The sequence below is a fragment of the Apteryx rowi genome, unplaced genomic scaffold (genome assembly GCF_003343035.1).
Source record: "Apteryx rowi isolate R43461 unplaced genomic scaffold, aptRow1 scaffold_133, whole genome shotgun sequence".
Taxonomy (NCBI): domain Eukaryota; kingdom Metazoa; phylum Chordata; class Aves; order Apterygiformes; family Apterygidae; genus Apteryx; species Apteryx rowi.
The window spans coordinates 1,042,138-1,062,691 of record NW_020447564.1 but is presented as its reverse complement, the minus strand read 5'-3'; the positions used below and the strand labels follow the sequence as shown (position 1 = coordinate 1,062,691).

Here is a 20,554-nt window from a genome sequence, read left to right as displayed (position 1 = left end):
GAGTGAGTAATACTCTGTGAATTACCTAATGAGAAGGGGTGCTTTTAGTGCAGGGTGAGGTTAGAGAGGTGAAGTGAGCGAGCGATGGGGTTTGTCCCAGAGTCCTTAATATGGCTTGGATTACTGTAGTCAGCAGGCAGATATTCAGGATTTTTTACATTCCTGATGGTGTTGGAAGGAATGTCTATTAGTTAGGGCAAGAGACTACGGGTCAGAGCCTGGCCAAGTTATCACTTTAGCAGATCACTTTCTTAAGCATCTGTTTACTTATTCACAAGACCAATTTCTCCCTGTTTTTTGAGATCTATGAATAAATGGAGCCATATAAAGTCAAAGGCTTATTATTTCTGATTCATTTGTATTTTTGCTACCTTTTATTTACAGTCTTTTGTGATTATTTTTAGTATTTTCATTTGGGGTTAAAACTGTTTGCTTTTTTTCTTTTATTGAAGACTCGGTCTTTGCTTAGCGTATTTGAAGAAGATGCAGGAACCCTTACCGAATATACAAACCAGTTGCTTCAGGCAATGCAGCGTGTCTATGGTGCTCAGGTAATTTTTCATTTGTGTTGCTTTTGTTCAATGAGCAGTAGAAGTTAAGTTGCTATTATGATGGTGTTAATTACATGATTTAGACTGGTGCCAAGTACCTGCACCTCCTGTGGCTTGCAGAGGAGTTACAGGTGTTTTCCATCTCATGTCTCAGCCCCTTCTTGCCTTGGTGCTCAGAAGTGTCATCTGTATGAAAATAGTCTTATCTATTGGTCTGTCTCCAAACAATTAATAAAAGAAAAATTGTGTATAGTATATTGGAAAGTCAGCTTTTACAAAATTGCTTGCCTAAATATAGACACAATGCACAGAGGGATATTCAGTCTGACTTTAGGCTTCTAACTTAAATGCTTTGATTCACCATATAGAAGCAACTGTCTGTGTCCATTGAGAGCAGAGAGAATGTACACCCTGAATCATGCCAAAGTTGAGTACCTGAAGTAGGCAGTGTGAAAAATATGAGAGTGGGAAAAAGGTAACACTTTCTAAAGCATTTACATGACCTAGATGATTAAATCCCTTTGAAAATAAAACTTGTAAGGTAAGTTACATGCAGTGCTTTGGAAAGTATTTTTATAAATCTGAGTGATTTTTCAGTGAAGCTAGGATTCCCATGTGCATAAGGCTAGATATTTCAGAGTACCATATCTAGGCCTTTAAAGACGTAGACAATACGTCATGGAATTTTTGCAAGCATTTATGTAGGTTAGATACCTGATTTCCGTTGAAACACAGTTCTGTTCTTAAACCAGTAAATCAAAGAGCGTGGAGAGGTGAGGAGAACCACATACTTTGAATTCACTGGGAGACTGAGTGCCTGATTCTCATCTTACATTATCAGAAATCAGTTCAGCTATAAAACTAGTGCTGGTATATGCCCATTTGGTGGGTTTGCTCTTTGGGGTGACTGACAGTAGTGTGGCTTGGGAGAAAGAGCAGCCTGCTGAAGGTCTAGCTACCTGCAACTGGAAGGTCCGGTTCTAGTCTTTGTGTTCTGGGCCCTGTGCAAATGCAGAGCAGTCGGAGGCTTGCAGCACAACTCAGGTGCTTAGGAAGCTGTACCATGCATAGCCAGGGGCTGGAGAGATGTCATGAAATTGGCACTCGGACAGGGTCAGTGATGGGCATTTTGGCAGTGTCATTGGGCTTTAAGAATAATGAGAGTGCGGGCATGTTGGATGGTGGAAATCTGAGACGAGACAGAAGATGGGATTGAAATGAGTAGTAGGAGGAAATCAGAGCATAAATATGCTTCAACTGTGAAGTGTCCAGGTTGTGGACTACATGTCCCTTCCCCCTGCTGGTGCCTTTTTAGGATGGCATTTTAGGAAGCAGTGACTCTGGCTGATGATTCATGAAAAAATGCTTTGTCTGCTCTTGTTTGCCTCTTCCTTTCCATCTCAGTTTATAGCCTTCTCCATTTCTGTTTCCCCACAGTTTGACATTTCCTGTTTCTTTGCACTGCCTCAGCCCATTTGCCCATCTGTGCTTTGCAGTACTACTGAGTCTTCTTCATTTGCCCAGCACTTCTTGTCCTCTTTGTTCTCACACACTTCCTGCTTTAGTTCCACCCAAATTTTCAGTCAGTTGTGGATGTTAGGTGTATGCCTTGAAATATCTCATCAGACTTCTTAAAGATGTGGAGGTTGGCACCCTAAATTACCGGGGACTTAGGAAAATTCAGGTGTAGTGGCCAGTGTTAGGGACTTTACCGAGGACATTGACTTAACATTTAGTGTTCTCAGTATTGCTGCTGCCACCTCACAAGTCCTTGGGAATCAACAGGTTGTAACTTCAGTTTGGGCTCATGTTCCCAGGACCCAGAACTGTAGTAGCAAAAAGGACATTACAGTAATGATAAAGCATAAATAGATTGTATTAGTGATGTAAGTGGAAAAGAAAATGGAAACTCTTTGTTTTTTTCTATATGTGCTTTAAAAAGTCTTGATATTCTTGCATGAGATATAGAAGAACACTCTAACATTGTTATTTAAATAAAAAATGGAAAAAATTAATTCAGCCATATATGATGATTAATTCCCAAGAAAATATTGGTGCTGTGTAGGCTAACTAACATTCATTTCTGACTAATTTTACCAAACTTTGCAAATAATATACCGTTTAAAGAACTGTTTCTGAATATTTCAAAGGAGGACACTCTTTCTGATTGAATCCACCCTCAATTTTTGAAATGCATACCCCTTGTTACAAAATACTATGACTGCTTTTGCCCCAGARAAAGAAGTGAAATACTGAATTGCCCACTAAACATGAATAGACAGTTAAGAAAAATCAGTGTGTAATATTTCTTTGCTGATTCCTGTCTATTCACAGCTTAAGAGAAAATCAATTTTTGCTGATGCTTTGTTAGGAGATGTTGTGTGGGTTTTGCTAACTGCTCATTAGGAAATACTACCAACCCTTTTCATTTTGAAAGGGAATGAGATTCAGTAGATACAGTGTAAAACTTGAGAGTAATGAGAATCCAAGTTCTGAATCTGGCTTTTTTATTTTCATGTTTTTTTTGCCTTTGGAAAGTCACTACCATTCACTAAGATTTAGTTATCTGTAAAGTAGGAATTACAGTGACTGACCTACTTTGATGCAATGATGCAAGTTCTGTTTACATAGCCATAAAAATGGTTGGAATCACAATCATGGCAGTCAGACAAAACAGCAGTGGGTTGTACCAGTTCACAGTGTTAAAAATCAGGGCTTATGCCCTCTCAAAATAGTTTAATAATAAATAATAATAAATAATAATAAAAAAATCTTGATTTCTTCCTAACTATACTCTGAACTAAGTTTTCCCAGGTATGGCTGGACCATATTTTCAAGATTTTCTGCAGAAGTTTACTAATAGCCTTGTGTTTCTTGTGGTGAGAACTGGAATTTTTATGTAATTCAAACTACCATAGCTTGTGATCAAATAACAATAGTTGGCAGTTCTCCATGGGCACAGTGCAGAGTCTCAGAGGAGTAGCAATTAGTAGCAACTGCAAGTTGGTAATTATCCATGTGGATATATGTATGTATTTGTCCCAAAACACTGCTTCGTGTGCAGAACAGCAGCAAATTTGTAAATTGACTGTCCAGGCTCCTCTAAACACTTGGATCAGTACGTTTGAAAGGAATGCAAGGAAGAATTTGCCCAGACCTTTTAAAAACACTTTTAGGAAGGTGGAAACCCTTTTTGAAAACTCCTTTTGCATTCCTTCTTAGCTACAGAATTCTGCTAAATGCTGGGGACCTCCTTTTTCAGAATTCCACTTACTGAGGCACAGCTTCTTTTTGCGTGCTTTTTGGTGCCAGCCTGTTGGAGCATATTTTTCTGATGACTTTAGGGCAGCTGTTGGGATGGGTGTGTTCATCGGGAAGGGCTTCACTAAACCCTGTAGGCAGAGCTTTGAAATGACTTGGAACTGCTTTTGTGCCAAGAGGGGAAGGAGGGGTCTGCAGCATCATATGGCGTGGTTGGAGGCATTGCAGGATTTGGCGATGGGTATGCCGCCCGGGTGCGCGGAGCTGCTTTATGTGGGAGGGCCTGTAGCACTAAGGCTGCAACTGGATGATGTGCTCCTGGAAGATCTCCTTCGAGTTCAAAGCCCTGGATACATGGCAAGTCCCTTGTTGTGCAGGGTCAGGATGGCTCACGCACCAAATGCAACAGGGTGGTGACTCTGGCCCACGGGGTTTGGTAGGGGAAAAGAGGCTGCGATGCTACAAGGCAGATGCAGTGTATGACCCCATGGTGAAGGAGAAAGCCACAGGAGCCAGATGTATTAGCTCACACTTTGGGAGTGAAGTTCAGCAGATCTGACAAGCCCATGTGTGTAAATATAGAGAAACATTTTTATATTTGTTCATAAAATGAACCACACCCTTGTAAAATGTATTACGCTTCCTGCTTTGGTTCTGTCCTCTTGATTCTGGTCTGGTACCCAGGAGTAGTTTATCATGTTGATGGTCTCATGGAAGAAATCTATCTTACTGAGTTTGTTCTTGTAGTTCTCCCTCCCTGCAAGCCCTGATGCTGCATCTGGTGTTACTGCTGTCTGATTTCTATGAATGTTGTTTCCATTGTTCTGATCATTTCTCCCCTGAGCAATAGGTAATGCAGCTGGCAGGGACTGTTAGAAAACTTCATTAAGTGAAGTTGCGTGCTGAGACTCCTGCAATGGTGTGTGAACAAGCTGTGCCCAGTTCACATTCCTGACTTCCCACTGCCATATTAAATTATCTTCAGAGCCTCACCATCATCTCCGGTTCTTCATTGTACTTTAGAAACACCTCAGCTGAGATCTTCATTTAATGAAACTAAATACCATTTAAAAACTGAGGAGATTATTGTGTCTGTTACTATTAGAAAAGATAAACTGGTAAGCAAATTAGAGAAAAGTAAGGTGCAGTATGGTGTACTTGGAAAGAGGTTTCTTTTTGGCATTCCTGACACATATGCCTAGATATTACAAGCAGTGAGAATAGAAGGGGGATTGAAAGAAGCCAGTATTGCCTTCAGCAATATATCCAGAGGGGGAACAACATGGGAATTGTGGAGGGTGGTTCTGTTCAGCTTCAGTGTCTCTGTATGCACTTGTCTTGTGATTCCACAGTCACACAGGCAAGACAGCAACAGCCTCTGGGGTTCGCTGTCTTTTTATGTACAGGCTCAAAAGAAAACTCTCCAAAATTACTGAATAGTCTTGGTTTATATGCACTGCATTAAATGGGTATCAAGGCGGCTTGTATGTGTCCAGGGCTATTTTAGGTAGTGCTTTATACAGACATTATTTCTTTCCCCAGATTCATGACACCTCTCTTCTGCATTTTTCAGTAGAGCTTTTTGTTAAATCTGTCTTTATATTGACTTCATTAGACTATAAATCGAGTAGATCACTGATAAGCTGTCTAAGTGGCATACACAGATTTTTGTATTTATTACACTGCACAGCTAACCCCAAGTGTTCTGAATTCTTAAATTACTTCTTGCTAAAAGAACAAGTAAGCCCTGATAATGATTTTTCTAACTGCATTTATTTTCATGCCTTAGGGAACAATTGTGTTGCCTTTTCAAACTTTTTCTTTGAAATAAAGTTTGTTATGCATTTTGTAACCCTTCAGTTCCACATAGAGAAGCTTTCATAGAATATCAGCTAGGACAGACTTGCAATAAAACAGAGTTGTCAGTACTGATTTCTGTGAAGTGCTATATATGTGCGTGCATGTGTGTGTGTGTATATGTATATTATTGTTCCATATTCATTGTAAGTTTGCTATGAAGCACTTCCTGAGTCTTATTCACCATATGCTACTAACAGAGGTAAACAGAGCATAATCACATGATATCTAGTGTATTTGCAAAGCCATGGAAGTTCATTTTAATACTGCTGATGAAGCTGGAGTTGTCACCATGCATGGAAACAAGGTAATATTGTGATGACCAGGATCTGGAGGTCTGAGTGCTACAAGGATACTACAACGTATAGATGCCCTGCTGATAGTAGTTGCTTTGCAGGAAACTGTAAAGATTCTTTCCCTACTGAACTAGACATCATATTGTAGCTGCCTTTCCTGTTTTACAGCAGAATCTTGAATAGTGTCTCCTCTTTTTTCGAGCTATTAGATGATCCTTTGCTGAGCCATTTACATTTGTGAGGACTGAATGCAGCATCAGGGCAAGTTGTACATTAGCCTGATCTTGCGAGGTGCTGCGCAGCCTGAGCACCCTGATGATGCTTAGCTTCTCCCACACTTGGGTTCATGTTTTCAAGCCATTTAAAATGCAAATGTAAACATGTAGGACTGTAACGTTTTCCAGATTGCTGGAGAATTACATATTCCAGGAAGATGACCTGCACATGTAAACAGAGCTGCATAAAACAGTCRTATAAAGACCCAGTTCTTTGCTGTGCCTGGTTTTAAAGGTAAATGTGTTCCCCAGTTCTGAAAGGATGAGAAGGCTGTAACTCTGTTGTGGACCACCTTCTTCAACCACCTACCTTTTTCTTCATTATTTATCAAACATTAGGCTTACCCAAATGTAAGCCAAATTTTATTGCATGTCACTGTGCACATACGAGGTTTGGGATATATACCTTTCCTAGTATCTTACTTGTTTACATGAAGAAACATTTGGCAGTTCTGTGTACTGGTTACTTGCAGAGTTTTTAAAGTGCCAGCTTTAGCTGAAGCTGAAGTAGAAAAGTAGCTTTGCAGAGAGCTTCATTATATTAGGACTGGACATGATAGAATAGCTCTGTGTCTTTAGAAGTTAATTTATAGCTCAGCTTAATCCTTCACATGCCCTCAAATCTGGAATCTGGCAGACAACTGTCTACAGAAATACCTTCTGACTTGGATGCATTGGACCCAGAGTTTATTTAGGAAAAAATACAAAAAGAGACCCTAGAAAGGGATGGAATATCTCACAAATAAATGGTTAATGCAGTAGAGATTTTATTACAAACAAGTTACAGAAAAAATCCTACTGTCTTTTGTTCATACAGACAGCTTGGTGAATAAAGGTGATAATGAAGAAGGTGGAATCAACCCAGAAAATCTCAGGCCTTTGCTCTAGCACTAGACCAAAAAAAAAATAGTTGGACATTTTGTTGCTGACTTATTTGAAGGGAGGATGAGGTACTGAGTTAAGAATTAAACCAGATGTTTTCTAATCTGGTATTTTGTCATTTATGATAGATTAATGTTAGATTCAAGACACCATGTTCTTTAGCATTTCTGTGTAATCTCTGTTAGTGAACTATACAAAAGTCTATCTCTCTGCCCTAAGCGTGCTAGCCAAGGTTGCTGGGTTTTTTGCTTAAAAAAAAAAAAGTTAACACAGGAATATATCTGTGATCTTAACTGATCATAACTGCTTGATACCTGTTTCTGTCCAGTCCTTTCTTCCTTCCAGTGTATTTTTTTTACATTAATGCTGCAATGATGTTTTCCCTATTGTGTAAAATCATCTAATGAAAATGCGTATATTTGCAAGGGCCAGTACTGGATATTATTGCCTTCATTCAGAATGCCTAGACTTCTTTTCAGGCTTTTAGAACTTTCTAGTTGATAACCTGTCACTAACAGCTCTCCCATTCCAGAAATGCTTGATGAATTCTGAAATTTCAAAGCAATGTGGAAGAGACTGTGCTGAACAGGCAGTCAGGATTGTATAGTAGCTTTTTTACTGTGGTCTACTGACTTTTCAGGCAGTTTAGGATTAAAAGAAGTGAATGTGGCTGGATTCAGTGGGAAAATATTTTGGAAATTGATTAAAACCTGTTAGAATGATTTTCTTGAGTCAGTGGATCTGTGAATTGAAGCAATGCAAAAAGCTTAAGTCTTCAGACTGATTAGTAGTGGGAGTAGGGGGGAGGGAGAAGGCTGATTAGGAACAAACGGGAGGAGGATTAAACCAAACTTTCCCAGATAAGTGTGCTTAGCAAAGCAGTATTACTACTAGGTCAGCAGAGCACTTTGCCTGCTTCGTGTTCCTTATGCAATGTAGCTGTGGTTATATGTGCTTGCTTAATTGGAATTGTTTACAAGTGTTTGTTTTGTTTTGCTTTCAGTGATAAAATGAATGACTTTGTATGTCTAATGGGAACAAAGTCTAGTAGAGGCTGGGAGAAAGAGGGAAAGTCCCAGGATTAACTCTTTCACATGGGCTGGCACTGAGTAGAAAGTGTTCATGCTGTTCATGCTGTTCTAAACACAAAGCACCCATCCTAAAAATGTGAAAAACGTGACCTGCTGGCATCAGTGGGACATCAGTGATGTGTGATGTTTGGGACTGTCGTCCCCAAATCAGCCCAAAATCCAGAAGTAAACTTTGTATTGGGCCCTTCCATTGATTTTATTTATTTTTCCTGTATCTACAGTAGCATACCATGAATATCTGCTTGTGGTCTATCTGTGGCTTTTGTCACGTGATCACATGCTTGACATGGCGCTGTTAACTTACATGCCTTTGAAGCCCTCAGGGTTTACATGTTTCCCCCATCATCTTGTCAAATACCAGAGACATTTCCTGGGGAGGGGTGATCGTTGGAAGATGCTTCCTCCACACACCTCTCTGCATCGCCAGCCCTCAAACTGTCCCCTCTAGATGAGTAGAGATGCTCTTTATTACTCTATTACTCTTTATTACTTTATTGGGTATCATGGCAGGATGGCGTGGGGGGGGGGGGCATTGAGGATCTGGTAGTCTTAAAAACCAAACTGCTAGAAGTTTTGAGGATCGCTAGCACAAAGGAATAGCCTTTGGTGTCAGCACGTTGTTCTAAAGCTTCTCTTCATGTTAGCCAGTTTAAGCCAAAAGCATTTATTTTCAAAATCCAAAACAGACCATGCAGTTGCAGACTTGGCAGGAATAAGTGAACTGAAACAAATGGGAAAAAAGAAGCATGTTTCTAACTTTCAGGTTATTTTCAAAAGGTTTTCCTCACCCCAGCTCAGCTATAAATCTGACAGATGGCACACAGTTCCTGTGTGAGGACTCCATTTCTTACTCAGCTCTTGTCTTTGAGGTGGTGTTCATGAAAAAGATCCCAGACCTGAGAACCTCTGCTTCTTTTTGTAGTCTGAATTCATCTTTGGACTCCACCCACATGTGCAGAAACACACACACCTTTTTGATGTCATCACTCCACAGGGAAGGAGTCTCACCCTTCCTGTCATCAAGCGTTGCTTGCCAACTCCCACTTTGAGGGTGGTAAAGTCTCTCAGCTGCTCTTACTGCCTCAGGGCAGATAGCTAATGTCCATTCCCCTTCTTGGCTAAGCTCTTAACAAGGTTCATTAATTCATTGTAAGATACAACATCCTTTTCCATCCACTGGCTTGGGAAATACTGAAATCCCAAGTGTTTGTGTAAAACTTTCTCACGTAAAAGCTTCACAATTCACGTAACCAGCTTGCAAATCTTACATGATTCCTGGCTACTAAATACTGTAGGAAAGTGTAATGCTTGTTACTAGTTGGTCTGAAACAAGAAAAAAGACTAATCCATCATTGTGAGGTGAAAATGGTCATGGGGAGCACATGATCTGAATTTGGACCCAGATTAGCTCCATTTCTGAGCCCTTGTTTGTGCCTTGGAAGGCCTCTGCTCTCACATCTCCATTGGGCTGGGAGTAATATCACCATAGTCTTTTACGATAGTTGGAATTAGCTCTGCCGTCTTTTTCTGCCATATGTTCTCAGTCCAGCTGTTCACATACAGCTACTGCTACCTCAGCTGTGGCAATGTCTCTTTGCTCTTTCTGAGCACTTGGACACACCGAAGACCCTGGCTAGATGCTTAGGACCAGCCTTGCTGTCTGTGTTAGTCCTCCTTCCTGGCATGCCGAAGTGCAGGCTGTAGTGCAGCATGTCAGAGAGAGYATGAGGCTGAAGCAGAGGCTATTTCAAAATCTCTGGCCCAGATTGGCAACTGTGCCCTGTTCTGTTCCCTCAAGACAGCAGGGCAGAAAAAGAGGACACACAAATTCTGTCCAAGTTTTAATAGTTTTCTGCTCCAGCCCCAGCATAAAGGGTGCTATTAAAGCAATTCAGAGGTTGCTCTAAATTTTACAAAATCTCTATGATCTTATGTATTCGGAGAGGGGAATAGAATATGCTAAGGCATAGTGAAATGAAAAGTAATTAGTTTTCTGAAGTGAAATGAAAAGTGAAATGAAAAGTGAAATGAAAAGTGAAATGAAAAGTGAAATGAAAAGTGATTAGTTTTCACAGAATCACAGAATTGCTGAGGTTGGAAGGGACCTCTGGAGATCATCTAGTCCAACCCCCCCCTGCTCAAGCAGGGTCACCTAGAGCACGTTTTCTGAGTTACCGAGGAAGAGAAAGATCTGACAAGGGTTAATGTAGATCCCAGTTTCACTTTTTTTTTTTAATTCCAGTTTTAAGTCATTGTTAACCAATCAGACACTGAGGAATTGATATACTACAATGAATACATTGAATAAAGGTTCACATATCCAAAAGCTTGTCTGTTTTTTTTTTTTCCAGCTATATCAATCAAAATTATACTTTCTCCTGACAAGTCTTGCTTTGGGTAACTCTAAATATGTGCATACTTTCACTGGACAGCTTAACTGTGAGAATACAGAATTATGCACTGTTTTGCACCACTGTATCAGCTTAAAGCAATGTAATTGTATCAGTCCATCCCATGAGCATGAATGTATTATATAAAGGTACATCTACTGACACCCTTTATTTCTGAAAATTTTGGAGAAAGGTGATTAACCTGTATGAAATATTCTTATGCTGGTATGACTGCATACATGTTTGAGGTTGTTCTGGTTTTATTATTTTGAAAAAAAAAATCGTATCTCTAATCAAAGTAGATAAATTGAAGCAAACTGTGTGGTGATCAGGTCTGAAGTGCACCTGCTATTACTGCTTCTCTGTGCAGGTATTTTGGGATTGGTTATTTACATACAACTGCACATCTGTGTAAGTAGTTGCAGATTCAGTCAAGAAGCTGGTAGCAAAGTAGAAACAACAGTCCTAAAGACTTTTCTTTATTTCTATTAACTTGCCACTTTTATTTCTATTAACTTGTCTCTTTTGTTTGTAGAATGAAATGTGTCTTGCCACACAACAGCTTTCGAAGCAGCTCCTTGCCTATGAAAAGCAGGTATGTTGGATATTTTACCTTTGGTTTCTGTTCAGCCTCAGCACTTGTGAAGAAGCCTGTTCAAAGAGTGTGGTTTCCAAAAGTATTTTAGAGCATTGGCCTACTTGATTTCATGTGAAGACAGTTGTAAAATTCCCCAGCACATTGAGGGGAATTAGGTCATTTCTGAGCATCTTGAAAAGCCCAGTCCAAAATGTGAGTTAATTCATAAAGATGCAAACCAATTTGTTCTTATTGTATGACCCTGACTTTAAAATACCCGTTAACTGTATGTTGTGCAAAATCAGTTCCTTTAAAACAAGAGGAGCAAAGTATAAAGAATATGTATTAATGAGTTACTATTTTTCCATTTAGTTTTATCATTTACTACCTTTTGTAGGAGTATTTATTACCTCTATAGTAAAACATATTTTTTTATACTTATACTCACTTTATTGATTTACAGACCAAATGTGTGTTTCTGTTTTCAGCATTTTGCCTTAGGTAAAGGAGATGAAGAAGTGATATCCACCCTTCATTACTTTTCAAAAGTTGTGGATGAGGTAATTTGAATTGCCAGTAGGATTTTTTTGTTTTTTATTTTGGTGATAAATCCTTTTGATTGTGAGCCTTTCCACTGCAGGCTAGATTGCGCCTGGACTCTATACAGCCATTTAAACAGGGGAGAACGAGAGCATAAACCCACCTTTTTGTAACAGCCTCTTCAGCCTACAGACCACTAGAGCTGTTTCTTTGTCTCCTTCCGACAAGCCATCCTCAGAGCAGAGCTGCACTTACCAAGTAGGGAAATTGGAAGAGAGGCTAAAACAGGACACGTCAGCTAAACTGGAGTCATTTCTAATTTCACTCAGAAAAAAAAATTGCATTTACACTTACAAGCTCTAAACACTGCATTCTGAGCCCAAACTTCCCAGGGATGGAGGCAGGACAGCTGCGTATTGGTAAAGTTGCTGCTTAGTTCATGTAAGATCACGTGAGATCCAAAGGGTGTTGGGCCAGGCAGCAGAACTGCTGAGGGCAGGTTTGGTACTACAGCTGCACACACACACAACACCTCTCCTCTCTGTAGGCAGCTCTTAAGCAGTGGGAGTCTTTCTAAATGTGCTCTTGCTAGGCCTACCCATATAGCATTTCAAGATAATCTCAGTATCTAGGTCCTTATCACTTGTGTATCCTTCTTCAGTGTCACGTCACTCTTCCTGGTATGAGCAGGGCTGTATGCTGTCAGAAGAATGCTGTACTTCTTGTTAGTGTGCTTTTAGTCGTCATTAAGAGGGGAAAGGACTGTCCTGAGGTCTGATTTTGGCAAGGAGACGGGAGATAGGAGGGATGTGGGGCAAAAAGGAAGTTAAAAAATTTATAGCCATGCTCATCCCATGGGTAACTCCAGCGATTTAATGAGAGGAACCCCAAAGGTTAGCTTTGCCCTTAGGCCTTTCTTGCTGCATACCGGTTCTCTGGGAATACTTGAAAGGATACTCGGGGAATACAAGTCAGGTACCTGTCTTGGTGAAGTACGAATAGATCAAAACCAGAACTTTCTCCTTCTCAGGTATAAAAGAATTTTTTTCCAGCTATATCAATCAAAATTATACATTCTCCCTACAAGTCTTACTTTGGGTAACTCTAAATATGTGCATACTTTCACTGGACGGTTTAACTGTGAGAATACAGAATTATGCACTGTTTTGCACTCCTGTATCAACTTGAAGCAGTGTAAAGCAGTGTAAAAAGTGTAAAGTGTTGAAGCAGTTTTCAGCCCTTTGCGGGCTGAAAGCTAGGAACCTCTGTGTTCGGTTCTGTAGTTCACAAGAAACTGCTCCTTTCGTTAGCCTCTTTTTGCGTGTGTTAGCTAGCCCCTGTACGTGTTATTTTCCAGTTGTCCATTCTACAGGCATTGAATTACCCTGCTTTAGTTCTGTGTCATCTAGTGGGAAACACAGGCTTCCTCCCTACCTGCATAACCCTGCCTAGAGGCCTCCAGAAGGATACTATACCCTGAACAAACAGGCAGAATATAATGTCAGTGTGTAGTATCCTCATAGCATAACATCATAACATCAGGCACTCCAGTAGTGTAGTAGACATCCTACCTGAACACATCTGAGACTCTTTTCCATGTCACTGCTGACATGACAGCCTTGCCTTCATCCTGTACAGTGTCAAACGGGTGCTTTAAAAATATGTCTTGATGTGCAGAATTTTAGGGAGATGCTTACAAGATAAGGAACGAGAAACTGATCTAAGGGAAAAATATTTAAATGGGACCTTTCCTTGTATGTCTCCCATTGTGACTGTGTCCTGGTTAACCCTCATGAGTGGAAAGAGTCTAGTCATGGAAGTGGAACTGGAACTCTGTGGTATAGAGAACTAACAAAATCTGGCTAATAAGGGTTAATTACAAATGAAATCCTCTTCAGTTAAGCTTTAGCATTAATGGTCAAGTGAACTGCCCTAATACGGTATGTGGGAACTGAAAAGTTCTTTGGATCATTGGAAAACACCAGGCAGGAATTAAATTCAGCATTTAGGGGAAGATCCACATCTGTCTCACATACCTTGAGAAATGCATTTTGAGCATGATGGTGTGTTATATCCTTTTCTTGTCTGCTGGGCACAAATGGCAGGTGTGCTTCTTCAACAACTGTACAGTGCCAGGGCCCACACTCTGATCCAGAGTGTCTTCATATAGATCATCGCTCTGCAGTTTTGCGCCGCCAAAGATGACTTTTTAGATTATTATTATAGTAGGGTTTGACAGCTATAGTTGAGGGATGCACCCAGTTGTGTAGGGTGCTGTACAAACATAACAAAAGAAAGAGTTTGTATACTTTTGCTTTCAAGGGAAAAATAATTTTTGTAGGTTATATATATAATGTATTTAAAACAAAAGTGCTTTAAAAAAAACCCTGCATTCATGCATGTAGCAAGAAAACCGAAGTTACAGTGGAAGCCTGTAAGTAAGCACGTATGTGTTCATCAGAAAGCTGGAGTAGGTAGTGGATTGGAAAATAACAGTGAATATAAATCACATGATTAGGATGGCTGTAGATTAACCACTGGGGCTTGTTGGTCTTCCTTCATGGAAATGGGAGAAAGATGCATAATGCAGAAATTGGTGCTAATTTTTCTGGTGAAAAAGTATTGGTGATCTGCTAGTACTTACTCAGGCAAAATCCCGGTTGGTGTTGAGTGTTGCATGCAGAAAGACCATACGGGCCACTGATTTTTAGCAGGAGACGTTTGAGGTTGAGTATTATGAAAGGAAGAAAAAAGTCCATAGTGTGACTGTGGCTGCCAGATGCTGAGCTTGTCATTTTGAAAATTTTGGTTGTACCTGTTTCTTTCTCCCACTTTACATGAGGAAAAAACATAAGAAATGAAAGTACTAATAAATTTAAGCTTTTTGTTTTAAACTGACACACTAAACTTATAAAAGGTAAGGTATACTCGCATTTTATTTTGAAAACTTCAAATTGCATTGACTGTTTATTTAAGTCCTTTATTTGGACAAAATGGGAGTTTCTAATACTGCCCAAGTAAGAAGCAGTGTTTGCATAGTAAACTGTGGAGAGCACATAGTGTGAAGATGCATGCTTTTGTTCCAAGCTTGACTTCTGGCAAGTTTGCCTCGTTTTCTTGGCTATCTGCTAATAAGATAATATTTCTGACTGGAGCACTTAAAGATGTTTGTTGATGGCTACTGGTGTGTAGCCATCAGTGTCAGTCTTTTACTAACTTTATCAGGACTCAATTGCTTTAGGTTGTGTTCAGGAGTGTTTTATATGAGTTTTCAAAGTAACCAATATAAAGGCCCTAACACCAGAATTTGAATAAACTGAGAGTTTGATGTTTGCTATTCATGGATTTTTAATACCTTGGAGGAGATATGTGTAAGGCCAAATGATCGATGATAATGACATTTGGTGGTCTTGATATATTTGCACCATTTGCGAGGAGAAATACCATAAAGCAACCAGACCTTGCACAATTTTGCTCAGTGAGAGGTTTGCTAAGAAATTTGTCCTTTATGACAAAGGTAAACACCTATGCTTTATATCATATATGAACACTGGTTTCTAAGTAGAAAGCTGACATTCAGGAGGTCTAAGTTTGTTGCATAAAGATGTACATCACAGTGTATATTATTCTTTTTACATACATTGTGTCTTGGGGGCATTCCTCTTTTTCTGTTTCAGCTCAATATTCTCCATTCTGAACTGGCAAAACAGCTTGCAGATACAATGGTTCTCCCGATAATACAATTTCGGGAAAAGGATCTCACGGGTAAGTTTAATTTTTCTCTTGGTATTTTGTTGCCTGATTTATTTCATAATAAGCTGAGGCTTAATGTCACATACAAATTTTTCTTATGTTAATTCAAAGAAAAGTTTGATATTTATCTACTGCAGAATATCACTGCCAGGTACAGGCTTTTGCTCAGACATAAATAGTGCACATTCACCGTGTTTTATGCAGGTGGTGCAAGTTTGAAAATACACGGCTTTGTTCTTTGTTGAGTTACTCTGCTTTTACACTAGTGTAATTTCATTGAAGTCAGTGATGTTATAATTGCCCAAAGCAGGGAAATTTAGCAATGAATCTGGCTTGTAAACAGTGTTAATCCCACTTCGGAAGTTTAGGTTTGTTTGAAAGGCACAAGCAGGAATGTTTTTTTTCCATCTTAATATACTGTATTCCCTCCCTTTTAAGCAATCCATCCTCTTTAAATCTCTGCTATCCCAGGAAAGTTCCAAGTAACTTGATTGCACAAACTTGGAAATTTCTTATTTAAACAGCAAAGCAATAATGCAAACATTTGGTATAATTTCAAAGGAGGGCAGATATTCAAGGTCAAGGATGCTCTAACCTACTCATGCAACAGAAACATGAGGTTTTAGCACAGCATGTTCATCTCACTCTTCTGTTTATGTACTTTTTAAAGACATTTTATTGGGAGACAGAACAACTGCAACAAAATAATAGCTGGTTTACGTTCCTTATATCATACCATCCTATTTAAAAAAGACATCAAAGTGCCTAGCAAAATGGATATCTTGTTTATAATTTAGTGTTAAAAATCAAGCAGTATTTGGATGGTAAGGTTTTTGTTCTATAAATGCTTTCACAACTCTTTAATGTGACTTCATTGATACGGTGCTTCTACTCCCATCTTTGTGGCTTCTGTCCCCTGGTGCATAAAAGGAGAGCAGAAAAAGAAGATGCAAGTGAAGCCTGCAACCAAAAACCTCAGCTGCTTCAGACATGACAAAAAATGAAAGTTTCTTCTGCTTCCTTGGATGTCAAAGTTTGTTTTATTCTGTCCATCCATCCCAACCTCCATTTTTGTCTGACAGTAGAGCAGCATTTTTAGTAGAGAGGCCTGGATGCATTGAAATTTCTCTGTAGGCTTAAACAAAGAAGCAAGGAAAATTAACTGCGTTCTCTTGCTTTTACTTATGATTCTGTTATGTGCATGTACTGAAAACTGTAGAAACCCCTAGGTACAAGTTAGTCAAACCTGAGCAAGAGTTTCTGTSTTCCTGCATTAGAGTCATGCAGAAGTGTTGGGGGAAGAAAAAGTGGCAGGAAGCTGATCTATGAGTAGGCTGTTACAAATAACCAGAGACCATGATGACATCTCACAATTTCCCTTATTTTTTTTCACAGTTGCATAATAGCTGTTCTTATGAATTCCTTTCTTTGTAGCTTTTTGAAAAGGGCTTTGCCAGTTGTAGTAGATACTGATATGGACACTGAGAGCAGTTTGTGCCCAATACTTTTGAAAGTTGAGTCGCCTATTTAGCTTTTCTTCCCTCTACCTGAATCAGAAACTTCTGGCCCACGTTTGTCAGTTAAGCATCATGGCCAGCAATCAGATGTGTTTGATAAATGTTTCTTTTCACAGAGAAGCTTAGCAAAAAAAAAAAGTTCTGCATTGATGAAGAGTCATTGACAGGAAAGGGACTTAGTTCAGATGTTGTGGTAGTCTCTGGGACCTCCTGAGATTTCTCTGTATCATGTAAGCATGGTCAGAAGCTGTTCAGAACTGCTGGTCTTTTCCAGTAGCAGTGGACCTTTTGTGATGACAAGCATAGAGAAATGGTGCTTCTTTGGGTAAATTACACCGACAGATATGCAATCTTTTTCATATTCATAAGTTATTCAATGAAGTAAACTTGGCTCTTACTTCTCTGTCTGCCTGTTGATTTCTCAACCAGCTGATTTGGTTTATTGTTTTCCAGACAGACACAATTTATGTATCTCTACTTTAAAAGGTTTGGAATGACTTAGGCATGAAGTGTGCACTTAAAGGGTTTTAGTTTTGTCGTGGTCTCAGTTGAACAAATGGTGTTTACAGCTCTTTTTATTTTGAATATTTAATTTTCTTTTCCAGAAGTGAGCACGCTGAAGGATCTTTTTGGCCTTGCTAGCAATGGTATGTTTCGTGGCTTTGTCTGTTTGTAATGGCGCACGACTGTTGCATCACAGAAGCCATTTTAAATCTATGCACACACACATCACAACTCTAAAAAAAAAATGTTCCTTGTCTACAGAACATGACGTGTCCATGGCAAAGTATAGCAGGTTACCGAAAAGGAAAGAAAATGAAAAGGTAAAGAATGTGAAAGGGAAAAGGAAAAGTTTTCATCAGCTGTTCTGTCTACATCATTATAGCTAACCCTTACATGCACTAATGAACTTTTGAGAGTTCATCACTTAAATTCACAATAGTTCAAGAGTACTTGTGATTCAGTTTCCAAGCAGACACAAAGCTTTTAGACTTCAGTTCAGCAAAGTTATACATGTTTACTCCAAGTTAGGCAAGTGATCAAATATTTTGCTGAACTAGAGCCCCTCGGATGCAGGGGAGCTCTTCAGACAGAAACAATCCAAATGGTTATAAATAGATTTGTATAGGGCTACTGCTGTACAGCGAATGTGATGATGCTGTATGACTGAGTACAGTTCATTGGGAACTGTGTCATGAAGCCTTGTGTCTGCTGTGTATAAAACATCTCATTTTCCTCATCTGCCTTCCTGCTAGGTTTCTCTGTATGCATTGTAATTCCACTTACAGTACATGAAACTGAGTTGGTGGGATTGTTTTGTGCATCTCCTTCATTGCCCACTGGACCACTACTCCAAAGGACACTCCTGTATGCCAAGAACTTATGATTAGGTCTATCATAAGAGTGCTTCAATTCTAGAAGGACAGGATGGTCCTTTAAGGGAAATGCAGAAGAGAATGTGATAGAGCACATTGTGAAGTATTCATCTGTGAATTCTGCACTTAGAGCCTTGTGTTGTGACCCCAGCTGCAAATAAATTTCTTGCATTGCAATCAGATCCAGTGTGTTAGCTGCAGTAGTTGTATAGTTTGTAGTCATAGGAGCTGCCCAAATGCTTAAGTATCTCTTGCTAGAGCAGAACTTAAAGTACTTGATTTGGGGCTTGGTTTGCTTTGTTTGTTTCTCATCCTTCATTTTAATGTGGAGAGGTTCTGTAGTGACAGTTGTTTAATGGTAACTTGAAAATAATCAGTAAATATGTCCAAATGAACAGCAACACTTTGTCAGACTCAATTTTTATCAATCAATTTTTATCCAGCTTAAGGCAGAAGTGGCAAAAGAAGTGGCAAATGCGAGGAGAAAGCAGCATCTTTCATCTCTGCAATATTACTGTGCCCTGAATGCTCTGCAGTACAGGAAGAGAGTAGCAATGATGGAACCTATGCTAGGATACACACAAGGACAGGTATGGATGGTAAAGCTACAATATCACCTAGGCATGCCCCTGGGAAGAATAAGACATTGTAGCTCTGGACTTCTTTGGCAGCTGACAAATAAAAGTGGGAGAAGACCGTACTCAGCATGCCTAGATTTTAACAACTGACTTTGTTTATGGCAGACAGTTGGATACTTAGGTCATTCAGAAAAGACAAGTGAAAAAAAAAATCCAATACACTTAAATGCAAAATCAGTACAGCCTGCGCTTAATTTGTTCATGACTAAACTATCGGTACAATAGCGTTCACTTGCACTGTTTATTCTGTCTGCACAAACTCTCCTATGTAGCAGTTTCCTTTCTAGCACATGATGTTTGGCATACTGATGAGGAGTTTACAGGACAGCGAACAGAGCGTGCACTGGAGAACTGGAGAGATAGAATAGTAGAATGGATTGAGCATGAGGCTGGGAAATCGTTTTTGTAATTTTTGTTCTGCCAGCAATTTGATAGAGTGTCTGAACACACGTTTCTCAAGTCTGTAAAATGTGGTAGTAATACTAATAGTCTGACTTTCCAGGATGCCAGGAGAATCAACAAACTAGTATTTTCACGGCACTTGATTCTCATTACACACCTGTTTTAAGGGTCCCTTGTGCTTCCACACTGATGAAAGAAAGCATCTGGGAAAATGAGAATGGAGCCACGAAAACAGAAAGAATGGATTCAGTGCTCTGTTTGAGATTGTAGTGTGGCTCATCTTCTCCATTGTTCTGTGTCTTTTGCAAATCACATGTCCTGTAAAAAATGGGTACTAAAGGAGAGTTCACAGTTGCTTTACTTGAAGTGCGAGTTTACACTGCTTCTCTGTTRTAATTATACCTGCACAAAAGAAGTCACCTGGAAGCCAAACAGAACTTCCTTTCCTTGTATTTTATCCAGCAAAATTACCATGCCTCAGTGCTTTATGCAGGAAAGTCTTAGGCTGCTGTGGGAATGGCTGAGCAGCCAGAAGCCAATTGATACTGATGTTTAAATACTGTGAACCACCCTTCAGCTTTGCCAGTATATGTTTTCTGTATTAATCACTCAGAACTTGTGTGCCTTCTATTTCACATTTCTGCAGAATGATCAGGCCCTATGGAGTTTTCTGGAAGAAGCAATTGCTAATGCAGGACTCGTTTGACTGAAAACTTACATCAACATCTGAGCTAGGCATGTCAGTCTCATTGTAGTCAGTGGAATGTAAGACACTTCCTTTCTAAAGTAGGCTGTTGAAATAGAAGAGGTGAATCCTCCTTTAAGAGAGCCTGTTTCTCTCCTTTGTCTATAAAGGGACAATTCTGTGGTCAATAACTTAATTGCAGAAATCTGTGTTATAGGTGGAATATATATATCTGTATTATAAGAGGAATCCCATCTCCCAAGGTTAGGGGAAAAGGAGTGGAATTGCAAGTACAGTCACATGAGAGAGGGTAAATCGCTCAACAGCAAAGAATTGTTCCAGTGTTTTTACATTTCTGCCAGAAGTGGTTCACTGGATCTTTCTGAGAAAGCTAATTAATCACACACACGCACTACCCACATCCATGTTTCATACAGCTGTTGGGATGTCCTAACTGTGACTG

General features: G+C 39.5%; 1 protein-coding gene across 1 annotated transcript in view; it reads left to right on the top strand.

Moving 5' to 3' along the window:
• The first annotated feature begins 461 nt into the window (after positions 1–461).
• The window catches only part of APPL2 (adaptor protein, phosphotyrosine interacting with PH domain and leucine zipper 2), a 38,128-nt gene continuing 18,035 nt past the window's right edge, over positions 462–20,554 (top strand). The window contains exons 1-7 of the mRNA XM_026056797.1: positions 462–551; positions 11,139–11,198; positions 11,669–11,740; positions 15,398–15,485; positions 17,596–17,637; positions 17,756–17,814; positions 18,810–18,956. Of these exons, the coding sequence (XP_025912582.1) occupies positions 528–551; positions 11,139–11,198; positions 11,669–11,740; positions 15,398–15,485; positions 17,596–17,637; positions 17,756–17,814; positions 18,810–18,956 (492 nt within the window). The 5' untranslated portion in view covers positions 462–527. The remainder of the gene's footprint in view (positions 552–11,138; positions 11,199–11,668; positions 11,741–15,397; positions 15,486–17,595; positions 17,638–17,755; positions 17,815–18,809; positions 18,957–20,554) is intronic.